General features: G+C 36.1%; 1 protein-coding gene across 1 annotated transcript in view; it reads left to right on the forward strand.

Annotated features, from left to right (window-relative positions):
• The window catches only part of LOC140157067 (ephrin type-B receptor 2-like), a 393,532-nt gene that overhangs the window by 332,232 nt on the left and 37,388 nt on the right, over nt 1–23,912 (forward strand). Inside the window, 2 exon segments of the mRNA XM_072180133.1 lie at nt 16,367–16,522; nt 21,756–22,061. Coding sequence (XP_072036234.1) covers nt 16,367–16,522; nt 21,756–22,061 — 462 coding nt within the window.

The raw sequence follows: 23,912 nt of genomic DNA on the forward strand, positions 1-23,912 counted from the left end.
TATGTTTTGATAGCTATTTGGGGTGATGTTGAACAGTTTAAGTGTTTTCCTTTCTCAGAAAATATTACACGGATAATCGGTTCACAAAATTGAAATAAAACCATACATGTATAAGATTTTGTGAGGTTCCATAAGCAGAATGTCTGAAATCAGGGAATTTGAATTGATAGTAATGATTCTATCTTGACTAAAAATATATTAATGGACAGATTGCAGTGCAGCATGTACTTGAGGATAAACCTGTGGCATATATCGACTGCTCAGTGCCAGAAGTGGGTAAGTGAATAGTTGCCCTGTGAACATTTGCCAATTTACACACAGTATATTGTAGGCCTATATACTCATCTACACTGGCAGCTACATATCGCTCATTCTACAAAATCCGGTGCCAATAGCCTTTTTTCCATTCTTTGGTCCACAAAAACTTTGTCGAGCATTTAGGGCATCAAATATGTTGTTTTTCTGGTAGAACTCAACGAGATCTACACGGACATATATAGTTTTCCATACTTTAAATGCTTTCTTCAGCCTGATTAACCCTTGCAAAGGCTCTAAAATCGCTAAAAATGCGTTTCCACTGCTCAAGTGTCACATCTAACCCTGAATATTTTCTTTGAATAAATGCGATTTCTTTACATATTTGTTGTTTTTTAATTAGATAACGCACCATCATATTGTTTATCAACATTATTTTTAGTGATTAAAAGCGTCTTTGTGTAATTCTAAAATAAATTGCACTTTCCACCAAAACGCTGTGAGCTACGTTACCCTTTTTAACACACGTTATTGGAAAGAAGTAAAACAGAGGTATCAATGTAATTTGCGGTTTTTGAAAGGAAACACTCATAGGTTTTTAAAAATCACAGTAAAAATCGTGATGCTGTAGCATTTTTGGCTCACATTACATTGAGTTTTAGTGTTAAAAAACATCATGACTTCCTGAAAGAAAAATATGCAAGTGGTGTTGGCAATTTTTTACATCTGAAAGTAGTGATACATTTACTCTTAAAAAACACAAAAAGCAGGTCTTTTTGAACAACTTTTATTTTTTCAATTTTTATAGTGGATTGGCACCGGATTTTGTAGAATGAGCGATATGGCAGCGCTATTGCACTTACCCACTTCTGGCACTGAGCAGTCGATATATACAATTTTCAAAGTTGAGTGTAAAATGTGGATGTATGTTTAGAAAATATTCGAATTTCAAAAGCTCTTTTGCACTTCATTCTCACTTTCATTGCAACTTTCACCCCATGGACTCTACTGTCCAAATTATCAGGCTCTAATAACTATCTTGATTGGTTACTAAGAGGGTTTTATCATGTATTGAGCCAATCAGAGATATGATAAGAATAGTCAGTAGGGCTGAAAGGGAAATAAGCTTAAAATTGCCAAGAGATCTAAAACCTGTATTTTGATTGGTTTCTCAGGTTCAGATGATTATATCATGTCCAATTAGCAGATATTATGTAAGAAGGCAATAGTGCCCATGGAGTTCAAAAGAGTGCAATTTTGTGATATAAGATAGAACAAAATATATTTTGAGGCGTGGCTCTAGGAATTTGGAACAAATTACTGAAGATTAAGATAGTAGCAAACTAAAATCCATAAGATTGCCTGCATCTTTATTTCATGATACCTGAGGATAAATTTGAAGATGAAAGATTGGTGGATTAACTTTTCAACCTGAAAACCAAAGTAATTTTGGTAACTTACCGGTGACCTTATCGTAACCTCTGATGAAAATCCGATGACAACCTGCCCTGGTTATCCTTGTTCCTGCGTCATACCAGTTTGATTTTAAAATCTTATGTTACCATGGTAACTGATTTTAAGATTTAGCCCAAGATTTTCTGTTTAATGAGCAATATTTAGATGACTTTGCTATGAATGATGTGATAATTCTCCACCAATTTGTATTTAAGTACTAATTGAAAACAAATCATAAAATGTTTAAATTATAAGGATGTACATCAAAAAATTTAAACCATCCACCACTCTTTCAACACCAAATCACATAACAAAATATCGCGAACTTTGATTGCAACCAGCCCAGCTTTCCAACAGACCGTGCCTTCGTTAGCAAAGCGCCGTTCTGTCGAGCAATCAAACGATTGGCAAATACAAGGGTATCAATACTGTTGGTCTTGTTCTCTTTTGCATTTAATGAAATCTGTGATCATAGTTGAGCCACCATTGATGGACACAGAGTGCAAGGGATAAACCATCTTAATGGGCACCAAAGAAGTTGTTAAACATGACCGGTAAAAGGTTTGGATTTGCGAGGCAAATGCAAACTGACCCCGCTAAACCCCTCATAAGTTACCAACATAATAACCTGTTTGATTGGAGCGATGCAAATCATTTCTATTTTTAGCAAATATAAGCATAAGCGCTGTTTGTCAGACCAAGATCACTTCCATCTACCAAATGTGTGACATGCTCTTTCAGAATATTTTGAAAGCGGAATGAAAAGTTGTGTTCAATCTGAAGTATTTGTACTGTAACATTCAAGTTTAAATACGAGTCAATTGACAGTACGTCTGTCATGTTTTTATTCAAACAGTCGGAGGAGTTTTGTATGAAACTCATTTCTCGGGTAATTTTTTTAGGATGAAATAGGCCTTACATTATCCCGCTTTGTATTGACTGAGGAAATCTCGGTCACTTCATCATTTGTTGATGACGGATCATTGCCGATTGTAAAGCAGCGGAGAGTGTTTGCGCTCTGTGATATCAACAATTGGCGGGGCCCCGAAACTGGCACTAGTCCAATATTTGCGGAGACGTAGTTTGAGCTGTAATTACATTATTGCCAATAACCCAATTGGGAGAGCACTGTGATTGAACCAAATGTATAATCAGCTTCCCGTATATTACGTCGATTAATCTTGTTTTTACGTTTTTTAAAAAGCTTGCAACTTCTCGAAGGTGTACGTATTGATTTATACTTTCTTACAAATTAAGTTTGATCAGTGGAAGTTTTTAAGTTCAATAAACAAAATTGGTGAAAAAATTATAATATAAACTTTGTCTTCTAATACTTTCTAGAAACACTCTGTAAAGTTTTCCGTTTGTGAGTTTGAAAAGATAACTATATTGTAGCTACACACTACAAGATTGAACTAAGCATAAAAGTACAGCATCTGATCTCCGCTCCCCCCATGCCAGATGCTCACCAGGGATGTAAGCGAATATTATGCAAACAAAATTAACTCTGTGTTGAGCGCCCTCAACAAGCTGATTCATCAGTTTGTCCCGCACTCATTTATCTCTACTTCCCCGCTGGTAATTTTGCAGAAGATCAGGTTACTCACTACTTCTCTTCTTCGCCATATGAAAATATAATATTTGGTCTTGGTTGTGGTCTGGAAATGAGAATTTATCGTTCATCTCATCCGGAAAAGGAAAAACAAGAGATGCAAACATGGTGCAGGATGAGGAGTGGTGTCAATAGAGGAAGTTGTTTGTCTTGTAGATGGATGTCAATGTAACCATGGTAACACTGGTCAGTTGGTTTACCCATCATGCTACAGTTTTCCCATCATGCCGCTGTATTGTTGACTCTTTTCAAATCCCTATTGGTCTTCCATTTCCATTTCTTATAGACTTGTGGTAAAAGTATAACTTTATAACAACAAATATTGATCATTTGAACAGCACAGTTAGATTTAATAGATTTCCATTTTTTATAGACTTGTGGTAAAAGTATAACTTTATAATAACAAATATTGATAATTTGAACAGCATAGTTAGATTTAATAGTCTGTCCAGTTGGAAAAGTAAAATGCAGCATATTTACCTAATATAAACTAAATTAACATTAAGTTATATAAAGTTATAAAATAGTGCTGTTTTGTCGTAAAAATCTGTGCTGTGTTGAGATAGCTGTTCCCTAGTAATATTTTACACTTGCATTTAGGCAAACGGACAGGACTCGTAAATCTGAATCATATTCAAAGGCATAATAAATACACTGATTCTGAATATACCTTCCATTTCAAACCATTCATATGGCCATAGCTGTACTTAAATAGTTTTCTGACCACCTAACGACTCGCCTAACGAAATATCAAAAGAACATAAGAGGAAAGGCATTAGATGTAATTTGTAGTTGAGATGCTGACAGGCTTCGAAAGGAGGAGGATGAACCACAGTTATTGGTATTGGTCTTTTCATCTGAGTATTTACCCACTTCAGATATGAATCGATGGTACCATTCAGACTCTGTTGGTAGAGATGGTATGAATTAATATTGGTATTTCAGATTCGCGTCATCTTATACAATAGTGCTTGTTGTTTTAGGGGTTGTACCGTACTTTTTTTTTGATGTATTTTGAAGGGTTGTTTGTCTTGTAAACTGGATTGCGATATTAATATAAGGGGTTTTCTATGGATTTGGTTTATTTGTTCTAACGTGGAAATGATATTGGATGGATGTGGGGGATGATAGTGGGATGGATATTAATTTTTTATGGGAAAGTAAGGATCACTTGTTTGCCCTATATATCAGATTTTTGAGAGCACAGATGGTAGAGTTGCAGGTTGAGGTCTTTGGTTACGGCTAAAATGAACTACTTCAATGTAAAATCAAGATTTTATTGTGAAGTAGGTCTCATTTTCCCCATCATTTTCAACTGGTGGCTATAATTTGATAAAGGGCAGTGATCAAGAGGCCATTTCGTGTCACATCATTAGGACCGTCTTGACAAATTAAAATAAAAATCAAATCAAATTCATATCAACATTTTCAAAACATTGGAAGCACAAAAGTGCACCAACCTTCCCCCTCCCCTTAAGGTCTGGATGCGTAATACCTTATATTATCATCAGGATAGGACTTAAGTCGGATAATCTCAAGATTTGTTAAAAACAGGTGGAATTGAATATTGGTTAGAGGGAAATTGTAAAATGCCCTGCTGAAATAGGACAATGGTGAACAAGTTCTGGAGACACAGACACTCCAATATGATGTTACTCATTGTCATCAATGCCATGAGCACCTAATTGGTTTTCATGTTACAATTATACCAGCATTGTCTATCAAACAAGCTCCTTAAATCCACACCCCTGAAGCTGTAACCCAAATCTCCATCCGCTAACTGCGGCTGGGCTCAAAAGTGCAAATCCTTCTCATTTCCTAATATTTTGACAAGCCGAGATTGTGCTCTAAGAGCTGCTCCGTTTTCTTGGAGTACTCTCGTAGACAGAGCATGAATATTGCAGTTGGACTCATGGGCCCAGCCCTGACTGACAATTGTTGCAGTTTTTCCCCCGTATTTCAAACTGGAAGATAGCTAACGCCAGAGGCTAGTAACTAAACACCGGGCTTTCCCACTGGAGCAGTCCTCGGGCAACTTACGCATAGGGACTAAACCTGGGTCCACCACAGTCGTCATGGCAGTCTATTTTCATTTTGGCTTCTACTCTTATGGGACAAGAAAGCACGGCAAACAAAGGTGGCTCAGATTTCGGTAACCTCGTGAAATCCGACTCCAGCGAGTAACACCTTTCATTCAGTAGGAAGAGTTACCCATTAGTGGAATGGAGCCCTATTGTTCTCGGTTCAAACGGAATCGGACGACGTGATTGGCTGATGTAGATGTACATCAGGTAGGGGAGATTATTTACAAAGCTGACTCTTTAGAAAATTATTTATAACTAGATTGGGTTCCTAATTTGTGTGGTTGGATATTTGGTTGATACCAGGGGACTTTTGTTGTATCCTATGATGTCAGTGATCGTAAATATTTGAAGAAGGAAAATGAGCCATGAATTGGATATTAGCAGACGACGAGAAAGTAGTCTGCAAAAAACTGAACAATTATTTACGATTTTACAATCTTTTCAAATCAGTAATAACCTGGATCAAGAACAAGGATACATGTTCCTTAGCATAAGAATAGTTTTCAAAAGAATAATAGGAGCTAGTAAAATACCAAGAACCAAACACTATGTATTTTTTGCTGTCATTTCCATGACGACCGTTTCCTTTCGCCCGAGGGTGCACTCTGATCTCTTGTTAGAGCCACTCTTGTCCGTTTTGTAACACACTTGTAAAGTTGTCGTTAATAAAGCACCCACACTTGTAGAATCATATCTGTGTACATTTTGCCTTCAGTATTTGCAATAACATGAAAATACAAGAGCACTGGGTATAATTTTAGCATTTTGAAATGCTTTAAGTAGCTGGCAAATAATGGGAATGAGTTAATTTGCAAATGATTTACATAGTTGTAGGTTTTCAATTTGCAAAATGAGTGGGGTATGATATTTACCAAAATATCAATGACTGCTGCTGAATGAATTTGTAATATTCATGTATAAATGCATGTTTATGTAAATTTTGTATGAATAATTCATTTTAGGTGCATTTTAGACAGGCTATCAGTCAGGCTCACAGACAGATATTCAGAGTCTGACAGACAAAAAATATGAGAAATAATTCTGAATTGGGTATAAGGGGGGAAAGACAGATATACATTTTGGCGATTTGATTCCAAAATGTATTTTGGTCTTCGTCATCTCCTACTTTGAGCAGATGGGGAGGGAAAAGCTTGATGGGGGTGGGGATGAGGGACTGTGGGAAGATTCAGTCTCCTGTAGTAATACCATAGACGTTTGAATCATTGGTGTGTGTGAGATTTCAGAACATAATTGGGTCAGCCTCAAATGCCATCAGAACATGATGATGTTACAGCCAGATGACCTAATGATTAAACACATCCACAGGTCACACAAACAACATCAAGATGATATCAGCGGCTCTGTTACAACCCATAGTTTGATTAGTTTGTAAGCTGTAACAAGCGGTTTCAGATGAGGAACAGTCTGCGCTCCGGAGTCTCACTGATCCACAACATGCCCATCTATCAGGGCACAGTTCTTTGACCACAATATATTTGTACATTCATTGAATGACCTTTGACAATTTGGGTTCAAAAACTCATTCTCTGCAACTTGAGGTCAAATTTTGCACTATGATTGTTTATTGAACTATGCCATTGGGATGAGGCCATTGTGGTTCATAGTGTCTGCAGCTCTTCCCGGCTGACATCAAGAGGATTTAGAAACAATTTCGGTGGAAGGATCATGGGTTTAAAGAAAATTTCGAAACAATCTGATGGGAGCAGAGGGGTGGAAGAAAACATCAAAAAGTTTTTATTGAATCCAAACTTGAAAGGAGTTGACATTGATAATATGGATCTATGTACACTGAATGGTTTGATTTTGTGCCAAGTTTAACTGTTAAACTCTGCTATGGGAAATGTGAAAAAGCTAAACTTGTACTTTTGTGGCTTACCCTCATCATCTGGTTCTTTGGGGATTTTTTAGGTTTTTTTTTTTACTTCAGTTTTGTCACTGTTAACTTCATTTTACAGGAAAAACTTGGGGTTAACATGCCATAATTGCAACAAAATCCATTTTCAAATGCATATGGCAAAAATGCATATCGTCGTTGGACAGGAAAAACCTCCTAGGTGTCATTGGCCCCTGAACATGTTTAAAGCAAAACCTCCCATGTAACCTGTTGGCAGTTTTGTTTTAAACATGTTCAGGGACCACAAGCACATAGGAGGCTTGATGACGATATAAAATAATGATGGATGCATATGAAATAGATTCTGTTGTGGTGGATCATTTAATAATTTGACTTGCTTACTGACTCATGGGGATGTTCTTACTTACGCTTTATTCCACTGACTAGAATGGTTACTAAACAATTTGGCGAAACAGTAGACACTTTGTCTCAGCAAAAAAATGCAGAAAAATTCTCCATCAGCCAAGGTTGAAAATTAGATTTAAGAGTGATTATCAAGGAGGAGTCTGACTCACATGGCATCTCTGTCAGCACTGATCTTCCTATCCTCATCAGTTTCTAATAATTTCAGCCCAATGGTGGGGCAAATTGCCAAAAAATCACCCAATATTTTCTCTCAACCACTTGTTACTATGAAACAAGACACTACCTGAAATAGTGGAAGCCTCTGTGGATATAAAGTCATTCGATTTGTTTCTTAATCATTGTTTCTATGGGACAGAACTGTCAAAAATAACAGTGAAAGTGTTAAGCCACCCAATTGGGCTACCAAATTGTAGGTATGGCAACCCTGCTCTGATTATGGTGTAACTCCCACCAGAGAAAGATGAAACACTTATCTTGGTGTCTCCTCCATGCCTCCTCCTCCTCCTAGATAGATAGATGATGGCTTATAAGGATAATATGCTGGTAGCAACTTGTAGCCTAGGTGTAATAATATCATGAATATCTATAATTTGAGAAAATTTGCCTTTAGGGGTTTATGCCCATATGACAGGCTATTTCATGTTGGAAGTATGACAAGTGAAAAGCGTGGGTAGCGCAAAAGTAGTTCGGTTTGTAGAAATGGTAAGGGCAAGGTTGGTATGTTTGAATGTGTATGTTGGGATGAAGGTGCAGAAAACAATGTTTCTATATTCACTCTATTAAACTTAAACTTTTATTTGCCATCCTGGATCGGGATCAGTCCATGTTGGCCCTGCCAAGTCCCACCTCCAAACAAGTCAGACAGACTGGGCATTTGGTACAGAGTGCAGTGACAAAAATGAATTGATCATCTGAACCAATGAATCAATAATAGCCTACGGTCATTGCTCCAATGTGATTGATCTAGTAGCATCATTAGTTCTCTCCATTCCTACTTTGTAACAACTAGATGTCATATCAGAGATCTATGCACTATCCCTATATGTGTGGTTGCGGTATTCAATCAATAGACAGTGTTAGATGGATGTGGATGCAGACATGTGAACATCACAGTGTCAATTTAGCCCTTCAACAAGACTTTGCCTGGAGCCCTGGGGTAGGAGCACCCTCTTTGGGTGATCCAAAGGAAGAACCCTAAGGAATAGCAGCAGGTGCCTTCTTGTTCGCAGAATACAGCTGTTATTTGGTAGTTTTATATTCTATAATTTTCCTGGTGCGTTAACTATGATTAAATCTAGTTCATGTTTTGTGTTGTGGCGAAACCGCTCTGTTGCGCTGCTCAGGTTTCACCCCTCAAGCATGGATTGTAGCCGCCGCTCGCCACCCCCCAAAGCATGGATTATGATGGTCTTTGACAAAGACTTACATCAAGTTGATATCAAGCAACTGCAATAACCAATCAGCAATCTTGTATCACATCAAATTGACATTACACATTCACATACTGCATTCCTTGCAGTAGTCCAATTAAAAGCAATTGTTAAATATTTTCATTTTAATGTTTAACCGATTCCTTTTCCATATGAATGGCCAAGAGAAAAATTGGGTAACTTTCGATCTTCCTTAGTCTACAGTGACTTTCGGCTTTTCTTGTTACTTTGAAATCAACGGTTAAAAGAGAAAATTGGAGTATTTTATTTTGTATTATTTGACCTCTTGATTACTTTTTTGCAACATCAAGAATACCAGGCAAAAATGCTTTTAAGACCACCAGCAATTTTGGAATTTTGGTGTTATATATGGAGATTTAGATTAATGCCATGAATTAACAAGCTTCTTTTGATCAAAACACAATTCTTTTCTGCAAACCATGTACCAACAATCAAAACACATTAGATACATCAAAAAAGACTCCAATTTATGTTAACAATACAAGAAAAGTGAATATTCTCACCATTAAGGTAATAATACCCAGGAATAATACATGACACATGGGAGCATATTATCACACATTTGATGATTTTCTTTACAAAAGATGGTCCTCATAGTGGAAAATACAGCCTTGGTAGATGAAAGGGGTATTTTCAACCATTCCATTCCTTTTGCATTTTATGACCAGTTTGTGATTCTTACAACATAATCTTATCAATACATTTAGAAGAAGAGGAATTTACAACTTTTTTTGCTTCTTTTTTTTCTTCAATTCAAAACCACCCTAGCTTGAAATTATACCCTACAGACCAATATAAAAGAGACAATTTGTACAAAATGGATAAACATGTTTTGAAGAATTAGTTAATTTTGTTGTTAGCTTTAAAATATGATGATGATGAATTTGTGGTAAACAAGCTCTAGTTGTCCTTGAGTATAGAATGCAGACTTCTCCTTTACTGAGCACTTCACAGCTACCCAAGAGATGAGATGAAGCAGTTGTAAAGGGTTTAAATAAAATTAAAATAACACAGAATACCTGAGCAAAAGAGGGATTATCTATTTTGTCAAATTTGTGTAGTTTTTTTGTTGCATGATTAGATTTTTATGAAGTGACAGATGAGATACGTTTTTTGCTCATGTAGTGAGGGAAGTGTTTTTTTTTCTTCAAAACTTCCTAACCCCCACCTTGAAGTTTAATGGTGCATCCCTTAACATTAAGTTTTACTTGCTTGCTTCAACCTGAATCTTCCACCGAGGGAGGAGGGTGGGTTTCAAATGGAGCTGCCTAATGTGCTAATTCCATTTAAAATTCATACTCCCTCTGTTGAACATGTTTCCAAAATCTTCCACAGGGGTACATGTAGTGTGGATTTCAACTGGAATAGTCCATTGTATTAATTATATTCTTCACAAATTATATCAGGTGTTATATCACCATTAGACCAACTTTTTCAGTAATTGATTGACACCTACTAAAAGTGCAATGTACCCCAACATGTAATCACTTACCCCAACATGTAATTATGAATAATTAATTCACTGTCTGATGATGTATGTGATAAATGCTGGTTTAGCAGAGTTCATATTTGGATATTATCAATAATAGGTGTTGATTTTGACAAGAGGAAAATTGAAAGGATCGATACCAGACGACTAAATTTAGGTAGTGATTGAGGCGTAGGATGTAATCATACCTAATTTTTCCAAATGATATCAATATTTGCAGCAGACTAGTTATATTAATAGCTGATGTGATTGCACTTGTATTTTTTAATTTCCATTCAGCGAAAATGTTGAAGCCTGACAGAAAATTTTATGAATAACAATACTGTCTTCTGAAGATAGTGTGGTTGTTGAGTTCTTCACCAATAATATTGTCCGTAAAGTTGCTCTTTTTTGCACAATTTGTAAATATGATCAATTTAATTTCCTTTATCTCCTCCTCCTCCTCCCCTCATCCTCCTTCTCCTTCCTCTCCTCCACCTCCGTCATCATCATCATCATCATCATCATCATCATCATCATCATCATCATCCATCATCATCATCATCCATCATCAACAAAGTATATTTTGCTATCTTCATAAGATAGCAGAATTGTCATAAACATACAATAACTTCATGAAGTTCCATACTTTTTTGCAATGCAGAACTGCATTAGTGTCCAATATTTAAAAATCAAACTTGTCAAGACTGTGGCTAGAAAATAATTTTATAAGACTTTTGGCAACCCTTTAGTGGATAATATTCAAAATTGATACCAAATTCCATTTAAACTTTGTGGTGAGTAATGGCACAACTTTTTCACATCATTACATTAGGTGTCAAATTTAATTCCTCTGCCCTGGGGACATGTGAGGGATATAATATACCAAAAGACATACCAGGAGGATGATGAGGATGACATGCATTATCTTTTTTCTTCCTCCATCTTAAGAAGGATGAAGATGGAGCCTTGGATTTTTTGAGTGAATGGAAGAAAATTCCCTTTATATGAAAGTGATAGACTGTGACTGTATTGCTGAGACTTTTGGTAGGAACTTTACAATAGATATTGTAACAATACTGAGTAAATAGGCCTACAGGTATTATGGGAGGAGTGCAAGCCTGGTTGGAACCCAGTTCTTATTTGACAACAAGTTAAAAAAGTGACCAATTATTGTGTTGGTCCTGATAACATTGATGCGAACGGCGGCGTCCTAGCTATAATGCAAAATTTGATTTTGTGAAACCGGAAGAATTTCAAACCAAGTTATCATCAACATTTATTTTGAAAGTTCTTTGGCTTTACACCTGTAGTAGCCTTATTCAATTGAAATGATCCGAAAAGAGATTGGGTACCAATTTCTTCAAATTTGCAGACTACCTGTATAATGTGGGGTGAATGCACTGCAAAATCGGAGGCTGATCAAAGCTTGATAGTAGTAACAAGTCATTACATATGCAAACAACATATTTTATTGTAAAGGTCTCTTACTGATAAGAAGTGCGCCTTAAAGAAACACTTCAGCTTGCTTGGTCATTCACTAAATCCAAATAGTCAAACTACTTCAATTGATTGTACACATTTTCTATTGAGTAAAGTTTGTTTTTGAGCATATTGTGGGAATGATGATTATCTATATTTGAATAATTTAGGATCCTGAGTGAATGAAGTCCTATCATATGGCCAGACTTTGGGTAGCCAAAGTTTATAATAGGTTTAGGGGCCTAAGTAATCTATTTTAAAATGTATAAGTTTCTTTTCTTTTTCAAAGACAAGCCTTTAAAGGGACTGTCAGAGAGGTTCTGTACAAAATATTTTGTCTAATGAAAGCATTAGCTATTACGACTAGAAACCCAAATCACTACCATTGCCCTAAGAATGCTGTTCAAATAAATTAGCTTAAAATTCACTATTTTGGCTGCCATTTTGAATTTTGAATTTTGGAACATAGAGAAGCCATTTTGGACTTAGTCAGAAACATGGGCAGATTTGATCATAAATAGCTCATTTCAAAGTAAAGTATTACAAATAAACTTGCTCTGTATAGGGCCATTTGCTACTTTGCACCGTGGTTCCGAATTCGGCAGCCTTACTTGTGCAGTGATAAAAATGGAAGTAATAAAAGTAGTACTTTATATTCTGATGTCAGATGTCAGATTTTGTTTTAATCAGGTTGCTTTCACCGTTTTCAATTTGTATAGGCTTCTTAGCACAAAATTATACACAAATCTGAATTTTGATGAACTTTAGGGCGTTCTGGTTTGGGAAATCACTGATAATCTTGTGTTAATGTGAAAAAATCAGACGCACCCTCTCAGCTTTTGAAGTACTGGTCTTTCACAATATTCAAGGCATTTATTGTTCAATCATAAGCTCCATGTAAAATGACAATTGATTTAAGATTATGCAAAAATCTGAATTTTTATGAACTTTTAAGGGTTTCTGGTTTGGGAAATCACTGATAATCTTGTGTTAATGTGAAAAAATCAGACACACCCTCTCAGCTTTTGAAGTACTGGTCTTTCACAATATTCAAGGCATTTATTGTTCACTCCCAAGCTCCATGTAAAATGACAATTGATTTTAGATTATCTTTATGGCATAATAAGTAACGCTAGATTGCATTTTATTATTTTTATTTCTAGAACTTCTTTTTGACTCAGCATTAATGTTTCCTAACAAATGTGTCAGATTTTTTTAGCTGCATGAAAGTATTTTATGACAAAGTAAGAATACTTCAGTGGCTTTTGAAAGTATAAGCTTACCAAAATCTAAATACAATAAAATGATTTCCATATAGTGGGATCCCTAAGAAGTCTTATCTCCATAAATATTATCTATGTTATTGTATTCCCAAGTAGTCAATCACTTGAAAATATTTAGTTGTCATCAAAGAATTTAAGTACATCTTTACATATGTAAGCCATGCATGGTACATGCTTTTTAACAATAACAATCAAATATCATAAAGACTTTTAAGTTTTTCTTTGTTGGAATGTCTGGAGCCTTTAGTCAGGTAGAACAAATTTAATCAAGCATTCACAGTGACAAGATATGAGGTTTATGAATATTTGATGGGGTTAGAAATCAATGAGATGGCCTGTGATCGGAGAAGTTATGTTACCCTTCCCAGAATCCTTTGCAACATATACATCGCCTTGAGTTTGTCAAATGACATTTCTATTACTTTGGACAGGGTCTATTTGTTTTCAAGTTGAGAATAGACCGGCTTAACATGGGTGGACTCAATAGTCATGAAATAAACATAATTTGCATACTCTGGATAATGTGTTCTGTTCATTGAGGTACCTTTGATCACTACCGACCCACATTGCACTGGATACCGGTAGCAAATCAGTACAGAAAATTGAAATGGAAGCAAGGCATTGTGGGAAGTTTAAAATACCTTCTCTGGATATCAATGTGATGTTAAAAACCTCTTTTGGGACTTTTCTGTTGATGTACCAATCTAGTAAGAGAGAAATAAATGATTTTAAAATGTCCAAGTTTAACAAATTTGTGACAGCTTTTGCCAGTATAGGACACTACTTTTGGTATGTTTAGATCAGTAGAGTTGGATTGGGAATTTTATGGTCAAAACATTGTTTCACAAATTTTGTTTGGTCATTTGATGAAGTAGCCCAGAGAGGATGTAAAATTCAACATCTTCAACATCCATCATCTTCATCTCCAACGCTGACCTGGTTCCATTTAGAATTTATTTACATAGAGATGTTCATCTTACTGGTATATCATGATTGACGTAAGATCAATTGTTTGTATTGTCTGAGTAAAATGATTTTCCGGTAACCCAATTAAAGGATATGAAAAAAACATGGAAACAAATTAGTTATTGAGTATCTCATTGTCTATGTGACAATACCAGAATTGTTATGTATGTCAAATGCTGGTCAATATGTAATATTGTTCACAGGGTTGCCAAACCCGCGATTTGGTAGCCTAGTTGGGCGACTTTTGAGGATTTTCCCTGCGACTTATGACAATTTCCTGTCCCATGCAAAACCAATGGTTAAGAAATAAATTGGACGACTTTTCAACATTGGCTCCCGCAACTTCTGATAGTTTCTTGCCCCATAGAAACCAATGGTTAAGAGAAAAATTGGGTGACTTTTGGATTATTTGACCCGCAATTTGGGCTGAAATTTTTGGCAACCCTGACTGTTCATTTGTAGTTGTGACAGGTTGTTTTGACAACATGTTGTGACAAAGCGTATACTTGCATAAGATGTCAATTAGTGTTCCATGTTAATCTATACAACGCTATGGGAAAATGTTTCAAAGAATTAAATTTGCTTTTAATTTGTTCTTATGAAAGTGTCCCTCATTTGTAATATCAAAAAGTATACAGACCACATCAATCCAAGTTGTTGAAGTTGTCACGGACATGACATAAACACATATCAATTCATAATCTGAAGTACATAAAAAACATGATAAGGACAATACAGACTCAACAAACTATTTACATGGACAAATTGGCCACACTTGAATGCAAATGACAATTTCAAAATGTTATTATCACTCTCGCTCGAGTGGTCATCGGCCATATCAATATGCAATTTATTATCAAAACACTCTTGCTTTTTGCTCACAGTAGGGAAAAATGAAACTCATTAGCTTAACATCGCTCATTGATCGGTTTTGTGAAGTATAGCATGGACATCCATTGATTATTCCAGGCTGTGGTTTTAGCGCATACACACATCATGCGGTTTGGAGGCAGAGTATTATAAAGCTTTGGACTATTTTTTAGTTTTATCAAATCATAATGCCGTTTTACCTGTGGTAAAAGTCAATGCTAGTGTTTTTAGCGACCGATTATTAACAAGATTAAACCTTTTGCGATAATTATCGTTGGATTGTTAGCGAGAGAAAATAAGCATTGGGGCTGGGGTCAATATACTAACTGTAAATTACGGTCATGGGGAGTGTATATGGGTATTGATTCAGGTCTTAATGATATCAAATGAATTGCTTTTCTGACCAGAAGCATGGGATGACCGTATTCATAGTGGTGAAATTGACTTTTAAAATCTAAAAGGTGAATTTAGAAGAATAAGGAAGTAAAATAAAGCAGAGCAAATTAGGTTTCAGCACAAATACACATTGACGCTGTGACTACTAGAGTCATCAAAAATCATCTGAAGCAATTATGCTTTTTGCTGCAGTTTAATAGTTCTATTCATGAACATTACCATAGCTCAGAAGATGAAATTGAAATGAAAAGATGATTATGATGATGAAGAGGATGACCCTGGGTTACAAAGCTGTGTCTTTTGATTGGTCAATAGTTACAGTGATAGTGGTATTTCCTCTAGAGGGAGACATTTAGTTATCCCAGATGGAGGACACATACCATTTATCAGCATCTGAGCATCAATTTTGACTATGTGTTTTTGGTGGTTGCTGATATCTGTAACTGAATTGACCTATTTTATTGTGAGTCACTTTGAATAGCAAAACAATAATTGAAGTTGACAAAGTTTAAAATTTAATGTTGATAAGAACCTGATTAGTAACAGCCTTACAATTAGCTCTTCAAGACCAATTATAGTGAAAAGTTCTGGAATTTCAAATAGGGGGGAGGGGGTATCCGGAATGGACAAGCTGGTCTTGAGGGCGGCACTTACCCATAGTGCCAGTTATCCCTCTGGACTTGTCTAATTTTGTATGTTTCCAAAACATTTACTTCTATTATTAACCAATATTTTACTCCTTTCTTTTCGTATTTTGTTACAGAATGTGAAATCAACACATACAAGCCAGATATTGGGAGTAGTTTATGTAAAGCATGTCCCAAGGACAGTCATGCTAACACCAGGGCGTCTTCCAAGTGTACATGCGTCCAGGGACGGTACAGGACAGACTACGAGACAGCCGAACATGAATGCACAGGTGAGTATTATAGATTTAGTAAAGTAACATGTCCTGGGCACAACTTGCATGCAACCACACTCCCAGTATTGTGAGTTGGCGGAATTGCATATAGGACGATGGCGGCCATCTTGATTATGCAGGTTAGGGAAAACAGTTTACTGCATAAACATTTCAAATAATTATTCCTCATGAACAGTGTTGAAATTCAAGATGGCTGCCACCGGCTTCTGCCCAGTTGCATTTGCTGTGTGCACAGAGTAGGAACCACAAATATGTGAAGTCTTCTTAGGGCCAAAATTCCAGACCAAAATATTGTGCAAAAAGTGCAGAAGATCCTTTCATCAGTATTCACAAAGGATAATAAAGGCAATACTGTAATAAAAAAATGTCCCCCTATAAGGCAGGGTAAAAAGGGCTTGTTTTTGTTTGTGTAGCTTTGTGGAATGAACACCATTGTTTCCTCCCGAGGTTACAGCAGGTCTGTCAAATTCCATACCAAATCAGTTTTTATCAAAACAGATGCTGCAAGATAAAAATGGAATATAAAGTGGAAGATGGGATGAGGAATGCAGGTCACAAGGTATTGCAATGGGCTATTCCTTTTGAAATCCATCCTCCCACTGTGGAAGATGTAGCTTAAAGTATTCTACAGAGGGAGTATGTTTTTCAAATGGAATTGGTTAGGGTTAATTATTTTGTAACCCATACTCCCCCTGTACATGGCTTTACCTATATCTTCCATAACTGGAGTGAGTATTTCACATGGAAGTTACCAAAATGTCTATTCTATTTGAAACACACACACCCTCTGTAGTAGACTTAGCAAAATCTTCTACAGTGGTAGTGTGGATTTCTAAATGGAAGAGCCAAATGTCCTGATGTTTGCACATTTTGTTGGAGAGCCCAAGTAGTTTTGACAACTAAGCACAGGATGTTATTCTTGATTTGAAATGCCAAACTCCGGCCAAATTATTCAAAATGATTGAAGGGTGGAGCTGGTTTCTGGTATATTGGCGATGATGATGTTTATGACTTTCCTTTTGGAATGTAATATCAAAATGTCTTTGTCCACATCTTTCTAATAATGACACATATCTGATGTTTGGATCATAACTGAACACATTGGAATAGATTTTGAAAGTGAATGGACCTATTTATCCAAAATTATGACATTTAATGTTGCCAACATTCAGACACGTTTTGCATCCTGACTTTTATTACATGACAACTCAACTAAATATGCCACATGGAAGCATAAAAAGCAGTAACTAAATATGCCACATGGAAGCATAAAAACCAGTAACTAAATATGCCACATGGAAACATAAAAACCAGCACCCGCTCTATATCATTAATTTGTAACCCCTCCCCAAAATGAATGGCAATTACCTTCAGTAAATATGTAGCTCTTCCTTTGTGTTTGGCTGCAATCATGTCTTAAGAGGCCCCAATTTGTAACAAGATCTAGAAAATGCCACGCAAAATATTTGAACTGATGGCGGCCTGATGTTATCACCCAGAAACATCATAATACATTCAGGTGGTGGCGGCAGAGTAACTCGAAACCATCAAAAGCATGACAAACATTTACCAATCTCCTAAAAAAAGAGCTAGGTCTGAGGTCGCGCCTCTTTCGAGGTAAAAGGACAGAAACGCAAGAGACGTGACCGTCATAAATATCGCAAACAAGCTGCAATATAAAATGGCGATCGTAATTTTGTTTTTATGAGGGAAAGATGACACACGGCTTAACTTCTGGAGGCGTTGGTTATCGGCTTTGCTTGGATAGGGCATATATTTCTGAGCCTTTTTATTTGTCTGTTTTGTCTGTCGGTTTCACACGTGTGTGACATCAAGAATTAAGGAATTACAAATCTTTGATCTTCTTGCCATCTGTTTTTGACATCAGATCTGTTCTCTATTATAAGTTTGGTTTTTCAGAGAATTTTTTCTGGTCTGTGATAAAGTTGAGCTGAAGGTTATGACTTATGTAAAGTTACTTGGAACTAAAACTAGCAGAGTAATTTTGTATTTCATTACCATATCTAATTGATCAATCAATCGATTGATTAACCAATCAAATATATCGAAATTGAAAGATATTTTAAGACTAACTTTTGTTAGTGTTACAATACCCTCGGTATCTTGTGTTTAAAAGGGAACTTTGTGATTCACAAGCTAATCCCCCGACGTACTCCACAAAAGTTGAGATTTTTATGCAATCAGAAAAAAGTATATTTCCGTATTATTCATTTTCTGTTTTGGTTTACTCTCTCTGTATGAAAAGAGCACAAAATTTGTACATGTAATTTCAGATGAAATTAAATCAACAAAAATAATAGAACTGGCATGGACAGGCCTTTGATCAAATTATTTGATAATAAAAAAGCGATAAGATTTAATGCGCACTTAGAACATCACAGTATGTAATTTTGATGTACAATTTACCCTATCAGCTATGTGGTTAACCTCTAACCAAGAGAGGGCGCCGGTCTTTTACGCAGACCTGACAACAAATATTTTCCCTCCTCACATGCACCATCCCCTTTAGCCAACTACATACAGTTGTCGGAGACTAACGTGTCAGCCGGACTTCATCCAACATGTAAAAATTAAAAGCTTATTCAGAAAACGTTACAAAACGGATCAATTTTGTCCCTCGTTGACAAGTTTTAGGTGTAAGGTTTCATGTACATATCTGCCAACTCGTCTCCAGTGTCACTCGTCCCTCTTTGTACCAATCAGGAGTTAAGACAGGGGGTCTATAAAATGTCAATTTACTTCATGCGGAGGCCCAGAGAGGAGACAAGTTTTGCACTTCGGGTGTCGTGGAATTGGTTACTGCTTTATATACAATGTCTTGTTAAGGCGAGTGGGAGGAAAGAAGCCATTTTTTTTCCAGTTTGGGCCATGTAACTTAAAAACTGCTGTATTTCTTACTATTAATACATTAAACATATTGGAAATGAGTCAAGGAAGCCAATAATCACATTTATATAATTTCCATATAGGTCTTGCAATTCTTGAGATTTGGCCCATTATAATTTAAAATAAAAATTTTGGGCCTTGTCCCCCTCCTGACAAAGACCATGCACATGGGGCGGAAATGACACTTCTAATATAGTAAGCCTTGGGATCTCCTTTATAGAACCTATACCATTCCTCTTGTGTGTCAGCTTTATTTGTCTGAATATTTAAATGCAAACCATGCTCCCCTCTTTCCCGCCTTAAGTAAGATGATAGGATGAGTATTTGACAAAGTGTCTAAATTGAATTAAGTAGTTAATCAGGTTTGGAGTACAATATTTGGCCTCCCTATTGTTTTAGATAGTTGTGATAACGATAAAGTCGTTTGAAATGTATGATACAATTAGACCCATACAGACAATCCCGTGATGTAGGTATTAAAGGCATTATTGGTGAACAAAGGTATTTCAAACAGTCACGATAGTGTTCATAATCATATTACAGCAGTATAATATTATATATTCCTGTCAATAAAATTCAGAACCTTGTCTATCCTTTTCTGTACAATGCACTCTCAGAAACGTTTGCCCAACATGGAGGCATAGCCCAACATTGGGCAAAATGTTGGGTTTGGCTAAAGAAATTTACACAACATTGGGCAAAACATTACTCAACGTTGGGCTGTGCCCTCAACCAACATTGGGCAAACATTTCTGAGAGTGTGCAATGCAAAACAATGCGATTTTTAGGGAATTCACTGTTGCTTCTGTGATTTTTACAGTGTATCGGCGCTCACTCGCTCACCGTTTTTCTGCGATTATAAAATCCCCATCTTCAGTTAGGACAACATATCTTATAATGTAGTTAGCTTTTTCAACTACTGAATATTATAAACTTTTCAAGAAAAGGTAAAGAAAACCATGTGCATAAAGCTGTGTGATTTGGGATGACCAGAAAATATTATGTGGGTCATTCAAAGCAAATTGATTTGTCTATAGATACATACATCGCTATTTGTCATCTTACAGATATATGGTGTCTGTCTGAGTGGCAACTTTATCAAGCATCAATTAAAATTTCAAAAAATTATTACTGTACATTAAAATTTTGAAAAGTTCAAACAGAGAGCACACAAAGGAAAGGGGTATTGTGTTACATTAATGTAATATTTGGGATGTCTTGCTGTAAATTATTGGCTAGTCTTTTTCCTACTTGTACAAAGAATGCATAGGCCTATATAACCCCGGCCTATAACATTTCATATGGGTTTTTTTATGTGGCAATGTCTTGAATTCTCCCTTTGTTCATGACCTATATCCTAGCTGATGTCATGGATCATAATTTATGTTGCTTCAGAAGTTTGTATTGGTTTGGAAACTTAAACCCCAGGTCTTAAACTTGGAGTGCAAATTGAGCAACTACCAGAATTTCAAGCTAAACATTTCAAATGCATGTTTGCAGTTGCTGATAGCAACTAAAATAATCTTTTAATTACTCAAGAAATCTTCTGTCTGCGGATGTACTTCAGGTGTATTCTCTTATTTGTCCTTTGACCTTATGACTCTCAATCTCATGGGTGTGCTATAAATGGCAGGAAAATGTATTCATTGGTCTCTGCAAGTTTTTGGGTTCATTATTAAATTTGATAATTGATTAGAACCCGATAGAAACATCCCTTATATTAAACCAACTCTCCAAGACCATAATGAAAGGTTTAGTGCATTACATGCTATCATACAATTTCAACATCAAAGTTAGTCAAGAAAATTAATATTTCAGAATTGTCAGAGTAAATACATATTATTGTACATGATTTGTCATATAAAAGTACTTCAGATCTTATTTGTCAAAAATACGAGTTCTTGATATGCGTTTAATAATAAAAATTGACAATATTCAAATTTGTCAACAGGTGCATGCCACAAGCAACAGTATGGGTATCTCTCTTTCTTTTTATTCGTCTTTTTCTCGTTGCGCTTATTTTTTATGTTTTTCATCATAAGCACCTGCATTCCTTCATTATTGGTTGTAGGGACATAAGAGGCGAATCAAAACAATTATGATGGGACTCTATGACAGGGTTTTTTTAATCATGTTGGTGAGGAAGATATGCAGGTGTACTACTTGTTAAGGGATGAAGTATGTCTATTGGCAGAGTTGCCATGGCTGTTGTTATGTAGCCCAGTTGAGTAAATTTGGACTGTAATCTGAGTCTCATGATTATGCAACATTGGCAAAATTTACCAAATTAATCAAAATTATGTTTTCTCTTCATCCTCTTCAGGTCCACCGTCAGCGCCAAGGAACCTTCGTGCTCTTGTCGATAACAAATCATCTGTCATCACTCTCGTTTGGCAGCGACCAAACGTCGATGGCGATCGTAAAGATATCTTTTACGAAATAGACTGCCCACGTTGTCCGAAAGAAGTCCAGTTTTCACCCGGTAAAATTGTCCACGGGATAGAAGTCAACGTGAGTCGTCTAGAGTCGCACACAAATTACGAGTTCCGGGTCCATTCTAGAAACGGAGTGTCTCAACAAAGTGGTGTGGACAAATACATAGCAGTGAATGCTACTACATTTTCATCAGGTAAGAATGACAACTCAATCAGTGGCAGGGGCAGGGGGCATATACCCCCAGTCAGCTCTTGCGCCCCCATTAAAAACTCAATATTAAAGCAAGTGAACTGTGTATTGAAGGATGCAGTGATTTTAGGTGTCATAGATTGCTCCCTGCATCAGGCAAAACTATCAGTAGCATGGCGCCCTGGTGTCTTGACATAGCGTTCACCTTGTCTTAGCAAGATGGTATTGAAATTATTATTAACACATTGTTTTAAGTCTCATTTGGAAGATCTGGCGCAACGGCAAATTGTATGTTGCGAAAATGGTGTCAATGTAGACAGGCAAAACATTGCAGGAATTTAATTGAAATAAATTAACATTCATTGAATGAATTGTGTATAATTAAGCGGTGTATAGTCATTAGCTCGTAATTGGATGATAGGTCTTTGGCGATATTATTAAGGGACGGGATGAGTTACTTTCAAATTGAGGGATTGGTGGATAAAAGTTCTATCTGCGATAGCTGCCCTATTCTGTATTCGACAATTTCTGCATTCTATAGTGCAGCATATTTAAATATATGACACCTGGCAGCTATTGCAGATAAGTTTCCTTCTTTCACTACACCCTCAAAATGAATCTCAGGCTACATGTAGGTTTAAGACCTCTTTGCAAAAAAATGAGATGTGTTGAACATAATCAGGTGGGAGATGGAAGCAAGTTAGATACACACAAAAAGTGCCCCACATTTTTGCACTTTGTGCAATTTTTGCACTTTTTTGCACTGTTTTGAACTTTTTTCCAGCTTTGAGTAACTTTGGGCGCCCCACTTTTAGTCACCTTGCAACATGCCTGATCTTTGATATGATGATATCCCTTTGTGTTAATTTCATATCAACAAACTTCTAAAAAAAATGGCATATCATTTATAAAAACCTCAAGGGAGAAATTAACAGTTACATTACATTTCGTTTCAACTTTTAATGGAATGTGCCACACATGGACATATTCATGTGTGGTTAGGTTTATTACAAATTATTACTATTGTAACACGTTTTGTCATCGCGCATATATCATAACTCGATAAAATATTGGTTATTATATTATATGATTCATTTTAAAAATGAATGTTGTAGGCCTTGTTATACAGATTAATTAAAAAGTGAAATAGGCGTGTCAGTAAATGTGTTGCTCTAATTATCTGGCATATCTGGGATAAGCTTCCATTTCAACTTTTGTACAGTAGTCTCGTCTTTTTAATTAAGTGGGTCTGAATCGGAGTGGCAGACAATTTTATTATTTTAATAAATGATAGCTCCTTCTTAGTTTCATTATATTTCCTTTTTCAAAATCCAACATTTTCATTTCTTTATTCAACCTACATATCTCTAGTTCAAAACTTAAATTACTTTTTGATTGTATTGCAAATCTGCCCTATATAGGTTAGCAAATTGATCAACTTTAAGCAATGTTTTAACTTTTAGCAAATTTTAGAGGCCCAGAGCACATGCAGACCTTCATCATTTGGTGTATTAAGCTGGGTGGTTCCCAGTCATTTAGTAAGTCATTAATTGGAGACGAAAGTAATTGGGAACCATAGGTTCTCCATCATTCCATTTTTCCGGTATTACAAAAGGAAACCATCAAAAATAATTCAACTTCACCATGGCCCCAGGACCACGGCACCAATGTAAAGTAAAGAAACTCCTATATATCTGCACTTGACGAATGTCAAAAATTGCGAGGGATATAACACTTCCAAACTTGCCAATAAAATAAACATGACTTTGTTACATGGCAGACACAGAAATTTATTAGCCGTTATTCATGCACTTCATTTATGAGGTGCAAATTTTTCGGGCAACTCATAAATCTG

The sequence above is a fragment of the Amphiura filiformis genome, chromosome 7 (assembly GCF_039555335.1).
Source record: "Amphiura filiformis chromosome 7, Afil_fr2py, whole genome shotgun sequence".
Lineage (NCBI taxonomy): Eukaryota > Metazoa > Echinodermata > Ophiuroidea > Amphilepidida > Amphiuridae > Amphiura > Amphiura filiformis.